General features: G+C 39.0%; 2 protein-coding genes across 5 annotated transcripts in view; one reads left to right on the top strand and one right to left on the bottom strand.

Moving 5' to 3' along the window:
• LOC115241615 (apoptosis-resistant E3 ubiquitin protein ligase 1) overlaps positions 1-22,405 on the top strand; it is a 65,016-nt gene that overhangs the window by 36,504 nt on the left and 6,107 nt on the right. Inside the window, exons 1-2 of one of the 4 annotated variants that reach the window (XM_029817452.1) lie at positions 2,262-2,397; positions 2,672-2,865. In XM_029817452.1, the coding sequence (XP_029673312.1) occupies positions 2,688-2,865 (178 nt within the window). In that variant the 5' untranslated portion in view covers positions 2,262-2,397; positions 2,672-2,687. Of the gene's footprint in view, positions 1-2,261; positions 2,398-2,671; positions 2,866-10,086; positions 10,216-19,149; positions 19,278-22,405 lie in introns of those variants that run through there. The other 3 variants (XM_029817451.1, XM_029817454.1, XM_029817453.1) reach the window with 3 other exon arrangements.
• LOC115241620 (chondroadherin-like) lies at positions 20,201-22,049 on the bottom strand. The gene is made up of 3 exons (XM_029817466.1): positions 21,867-22,049; positions 21,144-21,631; positions 20,201-20,815 (listed from the first exon to the last, which is right to left on the bottom strand). The coding sequence occupies exons 1-3, from the start codon at positions 21,958-21,960 to the stop codon at positions 20,465-20,467; spliced, it is 933 nt and encodes a 310-aa protein (XP_029673326.1). The 5' UTR covers positions 21,961-22,049; the 3' UTR covers positions 20,201-20,464.

Below are 22,405 nucleotides of genomic sequence, written 5' to 3'. Positions count from 1 at the left end.
AATTGCTGCCAAATGTATTTTACATATTTTGGTATTTCGAGTCATTCGGCGAACGTCGCTTGAGAGATTTAATGTGTTTACTCTTCGCGTTTTTCGTCGAGTTTGTGCGAAATTTCGCGCACGCACAGCACGATTATCCGAAATTCCGCTTCGTCGCATCGCTACGTAATCGTCGCGTCGCCCGTTATTATCGCATCCTCTTGGCCACCCACTCGCTGCATCAGCGGATGCAGAATGGCACTTGGACGCGCGGATTAAATTACGCTCAATTTGCTTAAGACACACGGCCGTTTTAAATCTGTTTACGGCTTACGTCTGTACCGCGTTTGAAATAAAATCCTTCGCGTTCACGTGTCGCGGTATACACGGTAAAAATACATGTGTGAATATAAAATACAAGACGCGTATAATATATAGAGACTTGACACAAATCTTTGGAAATGTCTCATTTCTTTTCGAGCGAAAAAGATAATGGCAAATGTTTTCACGTGGCCAAAGTTTTTACGAGAAGCGTGAATCGCGATGAAAGGATAATGCCGCAGGAATATCACACTCCATACCTGTGTGTGCGGCTGCGTATATAATTTGCATGTTTTGCCGATCGCTCGCCTGCTACTCGATACTTTAAAGCCGCTCTCACCGTGTGTGCCTGATCTACTTAATACATTATTTTCCTCTCCGTATTATCATTTTTACTCGGCTCAATACTATCGCGATCGATGTAGACCATATTTTCCGGATATCAGTTTTTCGCATTGCTCTACAGAAGAGATTTTGTATCTAGATATTACGCATACTTTTCTCGAGGATATATATTTTAAAAGAAATCAGACCGAAAAACACGCTTTAAAATAACGAGTAGAATAAAATTATCTATATCACCATATCACCATATTACCATATCACCGATCGATTTATATTATTTTTGAAAAAAAAAATCTCTAAAAAGAAGAGAGATTTTCCACATAATTTTCTTGAAGACGGAAAGGAACAGAATATTTATTTTGTAACATAGAATACCAGACACACATACACACACATTGAGATTGTATAAACCTTTAACGTAGGAATTTGTGCGAAAAACGGCGCATATGGCTCAAATTAGCGACGACACCGACGCGAATGTGCACAGTCACTAGTCTACAATCACGCGCATCGACGAATGCAAGACGATCGTAGCTTTCGCTGTGTGCACATAAGTCAGCAAGGCTACCGTGACTTTTACACCTAGTCTGTGCCGAGAACTCGGTCGCCACTTGGACGCTTTCGGCAAACGCGAGAGAGGAGAGCACACTTTGTATCGAGCATCCCTTTTTTTCCTAACTGTTAACCCAGCCTCCTTTAACGGACACGAGCGAAAAACGAGATTATATTCGATTGCTCTTCAGCGATCAATTTACGATTTTGTTCTATGTATCCAATTGAGAGAATATCGCGCCCGAACTCGAGAGATTCTACTGTAAATGGGCTTTTATATATTAATTAAGATTTGTCGCTTTTTATTTTGCAGTATAGATATAAATGATCTTAAGAATTCCATTCTTGTTTTATTAACATCGTAGATGAAAGAATTTGTAGTAGATTGAAGGATCTTTGTTTTTTAATTCTTATTTAATATAAAAAACAGAAAAATATTTGTTTAATGTGAAAACTTGATGAAAATATCATTATGTCATCAATATAGTAATGTTAAATAGTTGCATCTTACTATTATTACTATTATATTATTATTGGAAACAATACACATATAAATTAACAACGTAAACAGTTGCAGTTTTTGGTCGTTCGAATCATGGCAGGAATAATGTTTGCCAACGGTGGATAAACTAGATATGTTGGAGAGTTTAATCCATCAATACATATATCTCACACGCAGGCGACATCTCGAAATTACCATTTCTTCAATCTTTAGAAGCTTAGCCTCTCGCAACTTGATTGATAAAATAAATAATATGAGAAAATGATATAAATGTTTATCAAGATTATATCTATATTTATTTAGAATCCGTCACACAAGAATTATCAAGAAGAATTATCAAGTTCTTTCTTATTTTATATTGATACGTTCAATGTTATACATAAAGAAATAAAAACATCAATAATTTTGTACACTAAAGTAAAACTAAATAAAGATTTAAGAGTAGAAGAATAAAAAGAAAAATAGAAAGGTAAATTGAAAAGAGCGAGTAAAAATCAAGATTTTTCCGCGAGATGATTTCACGTGCTCAAATGTTGAGAAATTCCCTAGGAACTTTCATCGCGTCCCTCCACTTGTCGCTCCATCTGCAGTTGCCTCAACGGCGTCCCTGCTACATGCGTTGTCATTCCGGGAGCGAGGATCACGGTTTTATCGGAGGCTGCGTGAGGTGCGCGAGAACGGCTTCCCGCGAAAATGTGGTAAGCTTAATTTTCTGACCGGAGCGGACCCAGCGATCGGGCCGATGATCAGCTGATCGGCCGGCGGGTCCGGCTTGTTTACAAACATCGCGTAGCGCACCTAACCTCCTCAATACTTGGCACATAACCTGTCCAATTTTGGCATGGCATGCCGTATCTCGGATGCCGATACCGCGATGTCAATGACATGGGATTAACGCGAACGCGATCGAGATGTTTCGATTCAAGATATATTCTAATCGTCCATTTTTTTTTTTTTTTTTTTTCCTTACAGATGCACTCCACGGGCAATGGCACGATGGTCAACGGTGCTATCCGGGGTATTCTTGGCTCTTTCCATGGTCCTCTCCCTGGGGAAGCTGTTAATGCTCGCCGCAGGGACTGGAAGCAATGGGGAACTCACGGAGGCGGACCAGTGGCTCGCCGAGATCGGCCTCGCCAAATATCGTCCGCTCTTTAGGAACAAAGGTAAGTACCGTAGCGTTATCAGAGACTCTTGATAACTCTTGATTCGGGGAATGCCGCGGTATCTCGATTATCGAGACGCTTATACAGCTCTACTCACTTTATTAGACATATTATCATAAAAGGATGGTAAATTCTTTGATTCTCGTAAGAGACGTAAATTAATTAATTTTTTACGCGCGAATAAAAACACTTAGATAGTTATAGAAAGAATGTAACTGAAAAAATACAAATTATTAAAACAGTTTATTATAATTACGTTGTGCGCGTATTAATCGTGTATTTTGTCTATAAATAATTTCTGATATCAAGATTTTCTTTTAAACTTGAAATGCCAGTTATTATAATGGAGTAATTATCGCATATGTAATGCCCTGAAATAGAACGTATGTTACATCAAGATCACGTCGATGTGAGTTGCGCAAAAATTTGCTCGCAGCTCTCGTATGCACTGCAAACGATGCGTAGGTCGATTATCTTTGTGTGTTGAAGGATATATACGTGCACACGCTTGACACAGATAATGTATATTAGAGCGTAACAATCCTTTTTTTCCTCAATGACTGATTCCGTAATTTGCCATTCATTAGTTGTCATTTACATCATGATGCAATCATTTTACGCATCATATTCAGTTTGAATAATATACTTTGACACGCAAATTTCGGCTGAATTTTATAAATTATTAATGTAAGGCCTTACACGCATACATTGTAAAATGAATTAATAAATCTTAAGCACGTGTAGAATTCGCGTAGTAATATAAGACGCACGGAGAGATCGCATTATGCATTATTATGGTATATCGTGTAATTCACGTTGAAGGATTCGCGTAAATCTTGATAATATAGCACACACACGCACATTATCCACCGCCATTAATCATACACGATTTTACCTCCGTTAAATATGTGACACTAAGCCCGCTCTGTAAATCTTCTTAAAAAAATCTTCGGAGAAAATGTGATCCATAAGTACAAAAAAAAAAAAAAAAATGTCTCTTTCAAACTACCATGTCTAGAAAAAAGGTCTCATATAAAAGTTATAAAGCTTTGAACGTGACATTTCATAGATATAAGAGTATTGCTTTTAGATTTTCTTTGTTGAATATTTTTACTGCTAATTATATATTTGCAATAACGAGATGGCTAATTGTAAAAAGAATTGTAGTTAATCATATCACTTTCACGAATTGAGGTAAATTATATTGACCGCTCTGAAAAGAATATAAACGATAAGAGACATTTATTATCACGATTAGAATGATGGCGTTATTATCGGAAACTTTATGTGTGACGTAATGATTTATTGTTTGGCACAAAGTCAATTCACTCTGCGGACAGTATCCCGGATACTATCGATTACCCGTAAATTTGATCTGCCTTTACAATGAGCCGTAGCCGCTTCTCTCAAAGGAGATCCAACATGTAATATAGAACTCCGTAATATACAATAGATATCCGAGAGGGAAATGAGAGACTCTGAGATGAATTTTAAACCTATACATCCAAGCAACATTTGCATCACATTCTTGGGGTCGCTCGGTTCAATGTATTAAAGTTCACACGTTTCAGGTTTATGTACAAGAAAAGAAATTATAAATGCCAATAATTTAGAAATGGAGAACTCACACACGTGTAATCGAATTTATCGCGAATATTACAATATCCGCTGATCAATTCGACGACATCATGCGATGATTGTCACATGACGTCGTCGCGGAAAGATTAATTTCGCCGGGATCTCCGAAAATGTTGGGTTCGCTCGAGAAGATAACCATCGACGCCGTAAGCTCATTCGCTGAAAAGATAACGAAATCCCTTGTTCGCGCGCTCGATATCGTAAGAGTTATTCTTTCTTGCGAACAATTCCCCGCCGATATATCTGATTATATTGCCAAAGTTCGCGAGTGGCTATTACGCGGGAGGAAGAAGTATTCGCGATTCATTAATCTCGCGCGATGCTTGGGGGTTACATCTTGCCGATTCCGAGATTAATCGCCACGCATCAGCGACGATATACGAATGATCGTTGAGACGCCCGTTTTTTCGTGCGGCTTCCACGCTCTAGCTTTCGAGTCCGGAAGAAACGCGCTGATAAAGCGATAAATCAACAGCATTGCCCAATTCTTTATCGTTTTGGCTGCCAAGAATATCGGCACTTTCTCTCTCTCTCTCGTAGTTCACGAGCTTTACAGCGTATATACATATATATCTCGTTATCGGCGGTTTACGAAGGGACGCGTTCGCTCAACCGCGACTTTTTCAATATTTTCATCTTGGCGCTAAGTCGTCGGCACGTGCGATTTCTTTCGCATTTGTCGAGAAACTATTGCCGAGAAAACGACGCGGTAATCGTCCTTGATTCTTCATCGCGCTCTAATTTCTTCTTAGGAAATAGCGATGCAGTTGCCGCGTAATTGAAATAGTCTCGCATGATAATTACGAGATAAGGAAAAAGTCTGATCTGAAATACATCCACTGCTGAAGAAATATTTTTTTTGGCGGGGAGCGGAAGGGAAACAATGTCGTGACATATCGACATACACTCGTGATTTAATGCGAATTATTAATATCGAGAAACGTTATACTAATATCATATCCACTAACCGATAAACGCCATTTGCCTAATGGCGTGTGGCTCTCTCTCTCTCTCTTTCTCTCAATAACCGATAATGGCTGTTGCGCCAAATTAATCGACGCGATACTGTCATTGATAAACGGGAAAAATATAGGCTCGCGCGCGAAATTGCAATTATTAACGTAGCTCGCAACGCGCGAATAGACATATCGGCTATAGTTTGCGTCGCAGTTAAGTTATAGTCGTTCTTGACATGAGCATATAGACTCGGTTAAACGGCTATAGTTATCGATAACAAAAGGTTTAACTTAACTAAGTATGGATCGTTTGTTGGCGTCTCTCTGTAATTCGACGAACATTCCTCGAGTATTGTTATCAAAGCGTTCTCTATTCGCGTTCTCGAGTTTAGCGTTTAAAGTGAGAATACACATTAGACGCGAGCTCTTACCGCGTTCCTGGCCGCGCAAACGCCACGGCGTTTCGTGGCGAAAGAAATCCAGAGCATCGAAAGTTGTCTAGGTTCTGGTTAGCGAGTGCGGAATGGCGATGAAGCCTTGAAAATGAATAATGAATGATACACGCGGCATTCGGATCCGCATCGATCCACAGCCGAGAGTGGATGTCGTCGGACATGCACGACTATTCATTTCGACCACTTTCCGCAATCGATGCGGGAAGGTATGTTTACAGGCTCCTCGCGCGCGTTCGTTCAAGCGGATAGCTCGATTTGCGATCCCCGGAAACGAGAAAATTCGAGGAAAATCGAAGACTTTTTAAAGTTAGTTGCCACGATATTTTAATCGTCGCGTTACAACTTGAGTGAACAGTTAAAAGTTGCAAATGATGACATTAATTCTACGTGCTATTGGACACATAAATACGCTAATGCGATAAGAAAGATAAATAATATTGAGTCGTTTAACGGAAAAATGGGCTTTTTTTCAGAGTGTTTACTCCCTGGAAAAACATGGAAATCCTGAATTCTCAGGGAATATTCTTGTATCTGGAGAAATCAGGGAATTCTCATGGAATTTTATTGAGACTCAAGGAATTTAAAAAAAATTCTTTCTGATAATTTTGCTCTTATACTATAAGCAGTAGGCAATCCGTCAAAATATATTATAAATATCTATCTTTGTTTATATATATTCAATGTTTTAACAAAATATTGAATATACAGTACATTTTCTTTATTTTAATATTTAGTAATAAAAAATGAAAATGTTATACAAGCTAAAAATTTTTATCTTAATAAAAGTTATTCAGTTTTTTTCAGTACATTTGTAAAGCACTTGAAACTTAAGTGGCTTTGCGTTTTTCCTTCGTATGAGTGAAAAACATTAGAGAACGCGTACAATAAAAAAACTTATTTTAGGAAATAGCACCAAAAGATCTTTAAAATATTTTCTTTACGTGGAATTTTGAACAAAAATACCTGGAAGACCAGGGAATTTTTAGAGAATTTTTTTACAAGATTTAACTAGACACCCTGTTTTTAATCTTGCTATCAAATAGCTTTTCAATTAAGCTTGGGTAATTAGCTCGAACATCGAGATGGCGGCTTGTGTTGCATTAATTACATCGAGATAATCGAACATTTGTATGTTTATGTCAGACATTTATATGCCGACGAAGCGTCGTCATCGTCGATAGTCGAAAATTATTATTCATACATCATTCGACGGTGAGGAATTCTTCTAGTTTTTTATAGTAGCTAGATAATTTTGTCGCTACTCGACGAGGAACAGGTCGTAATTATCGGAAAAAGTACAAGCCCAATTTTTAGCGACGAACTAGTCCGAAACCAATATCGCAATGTGCTCGGGCAATGTTCCTTTAGGCTGCTCCTACACTATAGTGCGACATCGGAATCATTTTTATCGATCTCGACGAAATTACGGTCTCCGTCGTTTTCCGGACGCGAAATGTCAGTGGAATTACGTCTCCCGGACTCGTCGAGGCGCGAGCATACTGCCATCAGGTTATTTCGAAGTCTCGATATTAAAATGAAAATTGTCGGGAGATTTGAATAGCGAGAGAAAATCTTAAAAGATTTAAAAGAAATAAAAATGAAAATTATATAGGATATCCCGGATTGTTATATTGTTTTTATTGTCAGTTATGATAATTTAATATTTTGTTTAAAATATCTCATTATTGAACTTTTAAATATATCTGTAAGAAAATATAGTTTTTATATATAGTTAATTATAATTCTCTCTCTCTCTCTCTCTCTCTGTTTCAGAATGGCAAGCCTTTTCTTACTAAATATATCTGATTTCTCTCTGATATTCTCCCTAAATCAATTTTGAAAATCGGAACGAGTTAAGTCAATCGAACATAATTTATATTGGAAAAGATAAGATTTCTGCTATATGTAAAAAGCTTTCATCTTTTTGAATTTTATTCGGGATGATCTCCTTCGCCTATTTCTATATACTCTTCTTGGCAAGGGAAATCGATTTTTTTTATTATATAGACACATTGCTATATCACATATATCTTATATCATTTTAAATTTTGATTCTTATTCTTCATTTTATACAATTACAAGTTGGCAGTCGAGATTCAGCGAGAGATCGTGTCGTTCTACTTAGCGGGAGTCCTTTTTGTTTTCTGCAAGAAGCGAAATGCATCTCCGTACCTGGCATTAAAGTTCTCTCTCTCATGGAGTATTTTATCGTGCGATACAAAAGAAATTGACATCATCCCGCGAAAGTATTGAGGTAGTTAACAACCTAATGAGACGTAACTTTCAAGTAATTAACATTAAGTTTTCAAGGTTAAAGTTCTACTTGATTTTTATCTGCTTTATACATCATGAAAATTCATAAAGAAATAATCGCGAGACGAAATATTTCTTGTACTCTGAAATGTGAGAAATGACTCAGAGTTTGAAAATTATTATCTTGTCGATGAAAAGCGTTTCTTTAAATAAAAATTTAAAAACGATCAACGTTTGCACATTTTTATCGAATTTATTTCGTTCAAATAGATTCATCCGCGGCTTTTTCGCCGAGATGTTATTGAAATATCCTTGCGAGATGAGAATGGGACTCGCGTGACGTACATTCCGCTTGGCAATGCTCCCCGACAATTGTTCGATTTTCGCGAATGTCGATTCCAACCCAGTCACGTGTCTAACAATGCTCTCGCGTATCTCACCGGTGTATTCTCGTTGAATTTAGATTTCTTTTCGGAATGTCTCGTGACTTTTACGTGACTCTCGCGTTCTTTTATATCACCGGTTTTGCGAAATGTATTGTTCATTACTGCAAAATATGTATGGTAATGGACGAAATGGTACTTTCGATGATAAGAAATAATATCTAACATGTTTAAAAATAATTTTGTAATCATTAAAAAGATATTCTCGCGATAAATATTTCCTTATTTAAAATACGAGAAAATATTCCACGAGATAAACGACTAGACTTTTCTAGTGTGTTTGACGAGTCATTTTGCACCAAGGTTATACAGTATCTGTATATTATCTCATGAAAAGTATTTGAATGTGTCCTCTAGATTTTTCTGTTTGCGGTCCCCTTTCCCAAAATTTCGCTCTTCTTTCCCTTTTTTTTTTTTTAACCGACCATCGATCTCCCGGATACTGACGCGCGCGTTACAGCCAGGGTACACATACACGCATCGGGCGCGCTTTACAATCGAGAACACTTTGCGATGCGGGGATGGATGCGGGTCGCGGGGGTGGCGTGGCCATGGCGTGGCGACGCCTCGAAGACGAGAGCACGGCCGCGCTCAAAAGGCGACATGAGTAGGTCGACGGCGTGATACCCCCGTCGGAGGGTAACGAGAGATAGAGAGAAAGAGAAAGGGAAAGACAGAGAGAGAGAGAGAGAGAGAGAGAAAAGGTTGGCGTGGTCCTCTCGCGCTTGCTCGTGGTGGGGTCGGCGCGACGCGGAGGGTCGGCTCCGGCCGCGTAATCGTATCGCATGCAGTGGCCTGGCGTGAGTCCGCGCGAGCGCGTCGTATCGGGAGCGGAGTCGTGTTCTTATCAGTTATCGGATCGTGTTATTTGAAGAGATCGAATCTTGAATCTTGTCCCAAGATTTGGCGCGTCGCGTCTGTCGCGATCCCTCTTCTTTCACTTGTCGCGTCTTCTTCTTCTAATCGTCGTCCTCTCTCTCTCTCTCTCTCTCTCTCTCCTCTCTCTTCTTTACGCGCTTACGCACGCGGGGCATTATGCTCGCTGCCGACGAGCGCGTCCGCGATAGAAACGGCGTCCTTGTCAACGGTGAGGCTGCGAGCGAGGCTGGTCGCGCGGAAAGCCTTTGACACGTTGGCGGTCAACCCGATCCTTAACACGACACCACCATCAGCGGAATCTAGTCGATCGTAGGAGCGACCCGTGTTTTCGGAAGGTGCATCCTCGTCCCCACTTTCCCCCTTCCCGTTTTCAGAGTCTCGCACCTTACTCCGACCTAAATCCCGTAGATCTCGTCGTTCTGTAGGATCACTCCCTCTCTTCCCTTCCCTCGCGAAAACTATTCTCGTGTCATAAGCTCACGAGCGATTGAAGGCTGCCGATCGTAATCTCAAAAGTGCAAATTTCTATGGCGGGGGTATTTTTTTGGGGGGAGAAAATTTTTTTTTTTTTTTTTTTTTTTATTTCTCTTGTCTCTTCCTGTCTTTCCCTCGTTCTTCGAAATCGTTCTTCTCTTTCTCGCGCCGTCGGAGATCTCGAGTAAGTATTGGAAGTCGAGATTTCGGAGACTCAGGAGAGAGAGATGGAAGCCGCCGTCGGTTTAAACCGTAAGTTTACCACTGCGCCCGCTACATCCGTTCGTACCAAACAGCGGACGCGCACTTCTTTACAGGACGCGACGTACGCTTGTATACAAACTATAACGATATCGAAACGCTATACTTGTACATTACTTGCCATAGACATCATCGGAGCTTAATCTCGGAGAAGATGCACCGTTTTTCGTTAAGAAATCACATAATCTCATTTCAGCAAATCACATCTCACAATCAGTTCACGCTTTCGTCGATTATAGCTGAAGAAAAAATCTGCTTTGTTTTCTCTTGTTCTTTTCTTTAATTAATTTATGAGATTATTTAGCCGATTTATATCATAAACCTCTTAAGGTAGTGATATAAAAAAGATTAATATGAATAATAATAACCATATATAAATTTGCTTCGATTAACTCCATTTTTTCCGACAAGATACGATCGAAAATATCTTTTATTCCTCAGTATCAGAAATGGTGACATTTATTTTCTTAAGACTTTTTTAAAATTGTTTTTGCCGCGATAGGATGCTTGACGACACGTTTAAGGGAACACGCCCTTAATTCGCGCCGTACCGCAATCTTGGAGCATAAAACTCAGCACTTTTCAAAGAAAGGAGGAGCGTGTATAAAATCCCATTACAAGACGATGGTTAATTCATTTCCGTTCCTGACGGAATGAGCGCATTCGGGTCACGATGAAAGTTTCCGGACTGCAGGATAACGCGATCGGTGGTTTCTCTTCGCCAAAGTTTCCGCGAATTTGAATTTCTCCGTGCTAGAAATTCGATACCGATGATCGGGCGGCACCGACGATGGCGGATCTACACATGACCGGGTCCGAAACTTTATAGAAAGAGAGATTAGGAAGAAAGAAATAGGAGAGGGAGAGAGAGAGAGAGAGAGAGAAAGTTTCAGATTCCGAAGGACTCATCTTCATCATCCAACTTTAAAGTCCATCTCTTTTAAGTCGAAGACAAATATGCCAGGCAAAGAAAAACATTGTTCCGCGCGATGCTTTGTGACCGATGTTGTTTTCGTTTCGGAGTGAATTTGATTTTATCAAGCAAATACAGCGGATATGGTTCACTATTCTTGCGTGGTTAATCATTTGGCAATAAAACTCTGTTTTTCTTTCTCTTTCCTTTCATTATCAGGATTTTGCGATATTTTCCTAGATTTTTCTACGACTCGTACATCTGACTCTTAATCCTAGAATGCCACGTTACATGTTTTCACATACGAGAACGTCATCCGATAGTACAGAACTCCTACGATTATTGTAAAATTGATGCTGCAACGATATGAATGTTAACAATTTTAATTGCCTGAGTAATTATACTAATGAAATAATGCGGAGCGAAAATTTAACATAACAAATATATACATGCCAGGCGCACAGTTGTAACGATAAATAATTGGCGCTAAATATCATACGCCTTCGCAGCCGCTATTATTCGTTAACTCAGAACTCGCGCGATTAATTACAATGATAATTGTTGTTATTTTCAAGATGTAAATTAGCATTAAAAATAGAAGCGATATATCGGTTACAATTGCGACTACGCCGTTGGGATAACATCCTCCGTCATCTTTCTCATTGTCGGCGGCGTAATTTATGCGGGAGCATCCTCATTGTGATGTATGCAAAATTTAACATAACAAATATATACATGCCAGGCGCACAGTTGTAACGATAAATAATTGGCGCTAAATATCATACGCCTTCGCAGCCGCTATTATTCGTTAACTCAGAACTCGCGCGATTAATTACAATGATAATTGTTGTTATTTTCAAGATGTAAATTAGCATTAAAAATAGGAGCGATATATCGGTTACAATTGCGGCTACGCCGTCATCTTTCTCATTGTCGGCGGCGTAATTTATGCGGGAGCATCCTCATTGTGATGTATGCGCTTACATTATACGCGGGTAACGAGCCGAAAGGAAGCTTTCGCGAGCAAGAGGCTCGTTCGATATAGATCAACGCTTCGCAAAACGAACGTACAGGATCGATTCTTCGAAACTCGGCATTGCGGCGAAAAACGTATAATTCGCTCTCCTTCTCTCTCGTGCCTCGCCTCGCGTTATTATCCCGCTACCGTGTTTCTCTAACTGACTCGAGACGAAGAACGGAAATTATTTCGAGGCGAAACACATTCGCGCGGCAGGGGGATTATTTTTTTCCCATCGAAGAGAAGGATAAAACATTTTACCCGAGAACTTTTTCAAGCAATTACTTATGTGATCGCGCGTCCGAGATAAACGCCGGGATATAGTCGGATTACTAATCGTTACTACGTGACGGCAAATTCGAATTAAGGGATAAGGGATAATACGTTGCCTCACGCGAGATCGATTTTCCGAGGTTCGTTGTTACACGCGAGTAACATGTGTGGATGAAGGGAAAAGTATCGATCGTCCCCTAGATGACCTCAACCTTCATACTTACCGCGCCGGAAAGCTTTTTCTTTAGGCTACATAAAGAATTTCTGACAGTATATATATATCGGCCCGCAATCGTAATCACCGCAGAAAGGTACGACGCAAAAGCATTAGAGCGAGATATTATCTGCGCCACACACATTTCATGTAAACACGAGCAAATTTATCGAAAAAAAAAATTATTGCGATAAATATGAGGGAAATCAAACTTGCATATAAAAATATTAATAATTATAATTGTTAGTCATACACGGGTACATGCATGAAATAATCATCTTCTCGTATGAAGCACGAGCATTACTTATTTATCGATTCTGAAAAGTTTTCTTGTATTAAAGGCAAAGCTATATATATATATATATTTATTACACGATATTATTGCACTAAGATTATTTGTTAATATTAATATTTTGTAAAATTGCTTCTCGCGTTGGGTGGAAAATCTGTCGCTTTTTCACGCGCTAGACGAGATCGAGATGTCGTTTACGATTGTCGACATCGCATATAGACCTGTCACGCGAGACCCTCGTAAATCCTCCGAATCGAAGATTATTTTCGACGAGCGCAATCACGAATTGCACGTAGAAATCGCTGGTGGCTGAATTCTCTCGAAACACCTCGGCGAAATGGCACGGAAACGCGAGTACGAGATACTGCTTAAGCGGTTGGAAACCATTTCGCCAAGCTTGATTACACAGTACACAGGAGAATCGCAAATTAAATCCGTTCCGAGAGTGTCCGTGTGTGATTTAATACCACATATCCTTCCTACCGCCAAATATCCTTCAGACGCACGAGTCCGTTAATTACTTCGGTACGATAGTTGGAAAGTGCTATCGATATGAAATCGCGCAACAAAGTTTCAACGATCAGACGCGGTGATACCCCGTGCCCGGCGAACATCTGGGTGCAAGACGCAAATGATAGTTTAACGATAACACGATATTGTTTTCCGAGATCTACTTATAAAAAAGGAGATATGTATAAGTGAATGATTATATCATCGAAATTGCACCGAAACGCGCACGTAGAGATACTTATTTATTCATTAAACCCAGCGAACTCTCTCTCTCTCTCTCTCTCTCTCTTTCTCTGCATCTTTTTTACATACCGCTTATGAATAAAGAACCGGATTAATGCAAATAAACCAGAAGATAACCGGTACAGTACGGATTACTGTAAAACAAGCACAGAAGCGCATAGAAATTATGTCTTATGCAACTTGCGGACGTACGTTTATCCGCTTTCCGATTCGACTTCGAGATAAATGCAGTCGCAGATTTTCAAGAACGCGAAATGGAAAACTATCTTCAACGCATTGAAATAGTAAAATATGCCGATCTCGATATGTGAATCTCTCTCTCTCTCTCTCTCTCTCTCTCTCGGAATCGACTTTTCTTTATATTAACTTTTCTTGAAAATGTTTTTTTTTTTTTGTTTCTCTCCCTAAAATGTATATATCGAGTATTGGAATAATCTGATCGATGAGAAAGCTCTTAGCATTGACTTTAAAAGAGATTAAATTGTATCGTGAAATTTTATTTCGCTCCTTTACGTCATCTTTACGCTAGATATGTTGGAACATTAACGTTATCTGTTCCCGCGGGGCAAACGGTTTTCTCCCCTGAGGATGCATAATTCATCGTCGCGGTAAAAAAGGCTCGTTTCTCGTTCCGTGGACCGATGTCCGTCGCAAATACGCGAGCATACACGATTAGACACCTGGGAATAAAACGCGACTAATTGAATGTGTGTCGCGTAGAGCGAAACTCTGCATTGTACTCCGCATAATTGCATAACTCAGGGAGTATCGCGCCTACGATAGAGTTTCTAATTAGTCGGAGTAGCCGCGTTACGGTACTATTGTCATTAACGATTCGACGGGGTCGTATTGCATATAAATGTCGTCGTGATGAGTTGCGAGATGCGTCACTAAACAGTCGTCTTGCGAATCTTCGTAAACTTAAATAAAGTATGTCGGCAAGATTCTTTTACGTTTCCACGCGACGCCTATGAATACTACAGTGTATTCAGATTACGCGATTTCACGAGCTCGCAAATCCCGCAGAAAATCAAGTCTGGGAAAACACGAACGCGTTTTTCTCCATTTATCGCGGAAATGATATTTATAAACGCCTGTCAAATACCAACGAGATTCGCGTGAATGCCCGGTACGAAATAAAACATGACGTGTAGCTATTTTTCTTGTGCATCACGCTGCTAGGATGATATAAATATTAATGAAAGAGATGGAAAGCGTGTACTCTGGCACCGCGTGCACACAGGAAACGTATACATATAGCTACGTACACTCGGTGCTTTTTTAATTTTATGATTCAGGGAGGGACTGTGACGGAAAATTTATTACTTTATTACATTTTATATACACGGTGCATTGCCCCGTAAAATGAAGCGATGCCAGCACACCACGAGGAGATAAAAAGTTACACGTATCAAATTGAATAAATTTATTTGTCAAACAATAACGATGAATTAAATACATCGCTAACACGCTGTCGCGATACTTGCTGCGATATCACGACGGCGAGATCTTAAAGTCTTAAAGCATGAAAAATATTTTACTTGGCATGCCCTCGACGCGACGGTAATCTTAAATTTCGAGATCTCGTAATCAACCAGTCGCGATCGCGCGTGATGCACAAAACTTGGTACGCGGAAAACGCGCGATCGATCTGCCCTATCTTGGCGCGCACGGAAACCCGAGCCTCTCATGCATAACCATGAGCAATATGTGACATACATACGTACGTATAACGCGCCCCGGTTTTCCTCCCCCGTCGCTTCGCGAAAGGATCGTTAGCGCAAAGTACCGACCTACCTAACGTCGGAAGGATATCCGTTCGAAAAGGTCAAGAGTTGCCCTCCGTCTAAGCAGGTTGCCGCGACCTCTCTCTTTGTTCTAGCGCGGAAGTTATTTTCACCGACTCGTACACGCTCTGTCGGAGAAAAATACGAGAGGCTCTCGTCGATCGAAAAATGTGAGCGTGATGCGGTCGAGTGAGAACCTCGCGAAAAATACGGATCCGCGAATGAAACGCCGATGAATCTTTGCGACGTGATTCGTTCTTTCGCTCGTCTGACATGTAACGTATTTTCCATAGCTTTTCCGATCCGATTGTTAATTCTTTTATCACATTCTCTCGAACTTTGACAACTTGTCGGATTATTGAAATCGGAATAACGTAATCGTTCTAATGACACACATGCTTTTCTCATCACTCTTTCACATCGGTAATCAAAGCCTTTCAACAACGCGGATCCCCGTATTACGGTCTTGAGATTATCCTATCTCATAAAGCGGATTACGTACAAGTCAGCAGTTTGTCGCAAAAAAAGATTAGCGTTTGAAATATCACATCGTTTAAGAGAAAAAGACCGATCAACGCTTGAAATCGCGCGATCATATTCCCCGTAAGAAATATAAAATCTTCAGGTTTACTACCGATGTTATCGGACTGTTTTACAACCTGCTACAATTTTACGAAGGAAAATCACTTACAACTTGGTAACAAGTATCTATTAATTCGAAATTTTGTTGCATCGAGGAAACAAAATGTTTCAAGGATTCTTTGCGATATTTTTTCACATGTTCACGAATATTACGAATATTATTATTTATATTGTTGCAGTTACAATTTTATACATATTGTGGATACCTCTAACAATAAATGTTTCAAGGGTCAGAATTTATTGCCAACAACAGGCATCGACGTGTAGATCGAGAGCTTTGTATCATCTTTAAACTTTTTACAAGTCGTTGGTTTCACGAAATTGCATTGATTTTATTTTTTTTCCCTAGGAATTTTAATTATGTGACAGGCCCCCTCCCCTCCTCCCTCCAATGTGTACGAGTTACGCGTTTTTCACATCGCGTGTGATTAATCTAGACAATCCGCTGGTAGCAATCAAATGTCCAGCATATATAATGCCTTATTAATATTACCTACAGCTATTAGGACAATCTGATGTATGTACATATAATTAAACCGAATTGTATTGTACAAATATCGGAAATCGATAAATGCCCATTTTTCATATGGAATATACGTACCGCTATACATTATCATAAAACATCCATCATCTTGTCAGAATCGATAAAATATGTATTAAATATAGCGATGATAAAGGCTCAGAAATTCGATTCAGCCCTGAAGAGAAACGCTCGAGAAAAATATACGTCTCTATGCGCTCGTGTATGTATATATGTGTACATATATGTATTATCTCGTTTTGTATATTTTTATTTATTTATGAAATTTCGCGGTTGTTTCTGCAACTAGCATTGAACGCGCGATAAATTTTTCACAAAAAATGAGACGTGCGTGAAAAATGCGGGATATGCGATATCCCGCTTTGACCTCGAGTGTACCCTCGACCCCTTTTCGAAAATTCACTTAATTTATACTAATGTATCCGCATCGTGATTGAATCGGGCGTCCTCGTGTTATCGCGATGCTTAATATTGCATCGTCATGTTTATTAGGTCAATTGTGTTTTATGCGTTTGGATTTAGTACGAGAACTGACGAGTCAATTATTTCCGATACGATTTGGTAATAAAAAGTAATAAAATCTTTTTCCTTTAGTTCTTGAGGCTTCTCGCGTATTTACAATCTATTAAATGCATTCAAATACACAAAATTCAATTATTTGTACAAAATAATGACAAATTTTATTAAATTATTGAATATACGCAACGCGTTTATTAATGTGTTATGCGTAATAAAACTTATATTTCAATTTCTTCCGGTTTATCACTTTGATCCAGTTTAAAATATGATTACGCTAAATCGAATAAAATTTTCAATCGCAATTGTATTGTACGTACAGGATTGAGGAATTGAAGCGACGGACTTATAGAAACAGTGCGGGTGTTTCAACGTGGAATTTTTACACGGCACGCAATCGACTTTCTAAATTAAACTTTAAGGATTTAAATTTTCGCCAAGTTCGGACATTCGCTCTCTCGACCGCTATTCCCCGCCGATTGTTCTTGTTTCATGAATTCACGTTATTCCGTGGGATTACGATGAGCCGTTAATTAAAAACCTAGGATGATGTACAGTGTGAATTATATGTGCTTTTAAGCAGATTATACCATAGCTACGGCGCTAATGTCTATAATCCTTCTATGTCTATATAATCCTTCTTCGCGAATATAATATGTGTCTATTTAACACAGTGTCACCCTCTCTCCCCCTATAATATCTTGTCTAACGTATAATAATTTACCATTGTTAGAGCAATTAAACGATGCTATTGTGTAACGATTTTGCAACTTGTTGTTGTATTTCATAAAACTCGCGAGAGAATGAATTAATTTCATAAAAATTTTTTGTTTTTGTTTTCCCTTGTTTTCTTTCTCTCTCCCCCTCTCTTTCTCTCTCTTTGAGTGTAAAATCAATCATCTCAGTTATCGATTTATAAATTGCTAATTAATGTTCATCCATCCTCTACTTCATTGGCTTTGTCTCGATCGCAGCCGCCTACGCACTTCTATTTGCTTTCACCTGCATCCGCGAATTGCCACGAATAATTGAAATTAATTGCGCTCTGCCCCGTCTATTCTTTCGTTCACAAGCATACCGGGAGGGGGCCATTGTTGAGCGTGAAAGGGTGATTAATGTTTTCCATCGTTGAATTAATTCTCGGCAAAAGCATAAACGCCCTTTGTCTTCACCGACGTAGATTAAGCTCTTCGATGTCTCTCTCTTTTCTTCACGTTTCGCAAAAATGCACGCTGCATCTTTGTGCGCGTTCTCGCGATAAAATTTCACTACTTTATAAATCGTACAAGGGCGGCGCGTACATAATTGAAATAATTAATGATGCTTGTTCACGGTCTAATTCTCGGATACGTGCTGAGTTTACGTTACCCTTTTTCTAATATCATGAACCGTGCGTTAAAATTTTACGTATTTGGCAGCAACAAGATAAATATATCATGATTAAGATAACGCTCTGATACTACTAATTCTATGCGATATTTTAAAAAGCATATGAAAAAGAACACATGATTTATTAAGTCGAAGAATTTTTTCATCGTGCAATCAAATTCAACTTGTGTACATATGTGTATTCGAGGATTAATCGCATAATAATGTCCATAATTCTAGCACGATTCACGGGAAAGCCGGTCATTATAACAACCTAATTCCTTATTTTGCCATAATCGCACTCGTTCTTCAGTGTCTCCGGATCACTGTCCAAATCGCTCGGCATCGCACAATTCCGGTTATTCCGTAAAGTAAGATCGAGCGTTTTCGCGACGCGAGTCTAGCCGCGCGCATCTCAGAGACACTGCAATATTATCAGCTGCACATTCGCGTTTGGCGCACCTCTCCAAATACCTACATGAAGTAAAATGTGTCTCGAATGAACGATTAACGTAATCTTTCGAAGAGATGCGGGAACCGACGTCGGGGCGACAACGGTGAGCGAAACGCGCCGTAGCCGTTAAGGTGCGACGACAAGACAGGGGAAAGAGAGAGGGAATTATGCCAGACAAAAATCCGGGCCGCCGAAATGGACAACGCGAAAACAAAGATTTCCTCGCCGGCGAGATATCATCCATCGGCATGTCGTTGCGGCCCAGCGGGAGCGCATCCTCCGGTGAGTAACTGCTCTGCGAGGACGAATGTTTGATGCGAATCTCGAGTGGTCACCGGGTCTAAACCCTAATTTCATACCGTATTGTGTAATTTGCACTGACGTATGTACGCTATAAATATCTCATATCTGCGTGTATAGCAGCGTGGTGCAGCGAATTAATCCTCTTATTACGAAATTATTCTTGGATCTATAAAAATCGATTTCTTTGTACATTCTTTATGTTTACCTTTTCTACTAATTAAGATAATTTTAAAATAATCTCTTGGAGAATAGATATTTGCGAAAGCACACAAGTTTTTAATGGCTAATTGTTACGAAAGATACACACAGTTGGACAATTTGTGTTTACTTGTTAAAAAATATTCTGGTTAAAATTTTTGTTAAATATTTGATATATTTATGTGTTAATTTAACATATTGCTGTTGTGTTAATTGAACTCAAATAAAATATTAAAACAACTGAAAAGTGTTAAAAAAACACAATATACACCTGTTTTCAATTTTACATAATAGGTATGTTTCATATTATTAGAGATAGAATTTATCTGTTAAAATTTACAGAAAAAATGTTGATTTTATTCTACAATAGGAGTGAGAATGACTACAAACCATCAATTACATTTTTCCAAATTAATTTTATCATTAAAAATATGTTAATTTTTTACATAAAATTTATTTCAAATTACTTTGAGGTTTGCATTTATTCTCTCTCTCTGTGTTAAAATATTAATATAGTATTAGTGTCACCATTTAACATATTTCATATTATGTTAAATTAACACAAAAATTTGTCTGGACCATTTGAGACATGTGATATCTGTTAAATTTAACACGAATTTTTCAACTGTGCAGCTTGAAAAACAACGCATACATTTTCCTTGAAAAAATATATATTTAGATACGAAAAATAATATATCTAGAGCCTCAGAAAAAAAAGAGCATTTATTTTGCCTTAAACATTTTTACATGAAGCAGAATAGATCAGTATATAATTATGGAATTATGTATGACGAATTTGCCGACAAAATCAGTTTTGTCTAGCAAACAAAGAAATCATTTTGTTAACGATACGAAAATCTGACATCAGATATGATGTTTATTAGGAATGCTAGCGTCTAAAGAATTAACGTAAAATATTTTATGGCAACGCATTATTTGTTTTTAAATTTATAATTAGTCCGCTGTTATTATACAGTTGATTTCGATTCCATCAACTGTCGTAACAGTTTCCTCATGACGTGTCCGTTAGTGATAACTTCCCTGCCACGTCTGCGATCTGTAGTGACGCATTTGGTGAGTTCGTTTCTTGCGTATATACACTCCTGCGGAATAGATAAGGGAAAAGACTCGGCCGTGGTTAGACCAGTGCGAAGTTGATTGAATAGATTAAGAATAACGCATTCCTTCATCAGGACTTCGGAATCGGCCACCTTGCCGTCGTCCGCGGCGCAGAGCCACAATATACTGTCCAACCAGTCTTCATCTCCGCGTTGCTCAGTTTTGTAATTTATGCCGAGATCTTGTAACCACAACGTCAGCTGTAACATAGGAGAGATTAGATTCGAAATCATTAGCGATTTGTTTTGTTACAATGAAACTTGTCATTGATAACGCGAGCATTGGAACAAAATGTCAGCATCCGGTTAGATATTTATACGCGAGCAGCAGTAGATTGAAATATCTTCATTCTCTTCTTTCTTCCAATATTATGTTACAAATATTCTCGAGATCTGAGTTTTAAAGCAAATTACAAAAGTCATCGCATCGTCGCGTCGCGCTATTATTCCGCTTATTCCGCTATAATGCTCGAATATGTGGTCGAACGAGAGTTTTTTTTTTTTTGATGAAAAGAAGTGGAACGCTCACCGTGCCACGGCATCGAAAGGTGAAGGGATTTCCGGAAAAATGAAACCTCTCGATGCCTGCCATGGGTGCGAGTTGGGCCGGTTCCAAGCATGTCAAACGGTTCTTCCTGACGTCGAGCCTTTTGAGGCCTCGCAATGTCTCGAAGACCGTGGACTCGATCGACACGATGTTATTATATGAGAGATCCAGTTGCTCCAGAAATATTAAACCAACGAACCACTGATCCTTCACCGACGTGATGTTATTGTACGACAGGCCGAGCTTCTTCATGTACTTCAAACCGTCGAAGGCGTAGCCGGAAATTTCTCTGATACCGCAGTCGCGCATATTCAGAGATACTAAGCTCTTACTGTATCTCAGGAACGATTGATCGGGAATATTATCTATCTGCGATTGAAAAATCATCATGTCGTCTACGAGCGTCCCGCCGTAATTGATGGCGATATTTAAGTTGGTCAGATTGGAGCATATCACACGCTCGTGTGATCCTATGGATAATTAAATAGTTTAATAATAGCAAAACGAGATCAGTTAATCGCGACAATTATTACCACTTTACATTTTATTTTATATTTTAGCAATTCATAAAAAAGCAAAATTAAAACGTATAAAGTTTCAGCGTAAATGATATACGTAGTTAAATTACAAAATAAAAGAGAGAGATAATTTTTTTTTGTGAAATAGACGAAAGTACAGTTCTCGTCAAATGTCATGTAGCCTCACCATTTTCGTATTTGTTGGCGAAACATGACGCGATTGCGATGTCCGTGAACGCGAGGATGCAGGCAAGAACGAGAAGCAAGATGTGGCGACGCATCTCGAGACGCACGCGGCACGTTCTACCCGGTTCTGATTGGTTTTACGACTGACACTATCCCATCGAAAACGGATGCGAAGGAAGTGAAGTAACGCAAATTATCGCAGCCGACATTACCCATTCTCTCTGTCAATGATACCGAGCTATCGGTACACGAATATCTCGGATGCCATTTCGCACTGATTACAGAAGCATCATTAATTAACAATGCGTTGTTATCTAAGGATAGGACGCCGTAAAAAATCCACCTCATCTCATGTCAGAAAAAAAGTGAAGAGGCAATGGATTATGATTTGTAGTGAATCCTGTTTATTTATTATAGGATCGTGGAAGATATAATGAAAACTATATATATAATTTGCGTCTTATAACAAAAAAATATTTTTTTGTCTCTTTTTGAAAGAAAATTCAAAATACATATGTGCGAGTTCAGAGATGATCGAAA

The sequence above is a fragment of the Formica exsecta genome, unplaced genomic scaffold, assembly GCF_003651465.1.
Source record: "Formica exsecta isolate Colony F162 unplaced genomic scaffold, ASM365146v1 scaffold500, whole genome shotgun sequence".
Taxonomy (NCBI): domain Eukaryota; kingdom Metazoa; phylum Arthropoda; class Insecta; order Hymenoptera; family Formicidae; genus Formica; species Formica exsecta.
This window is presented reverse-complemented; position numbering and strand designations above follow the sequence as displayed.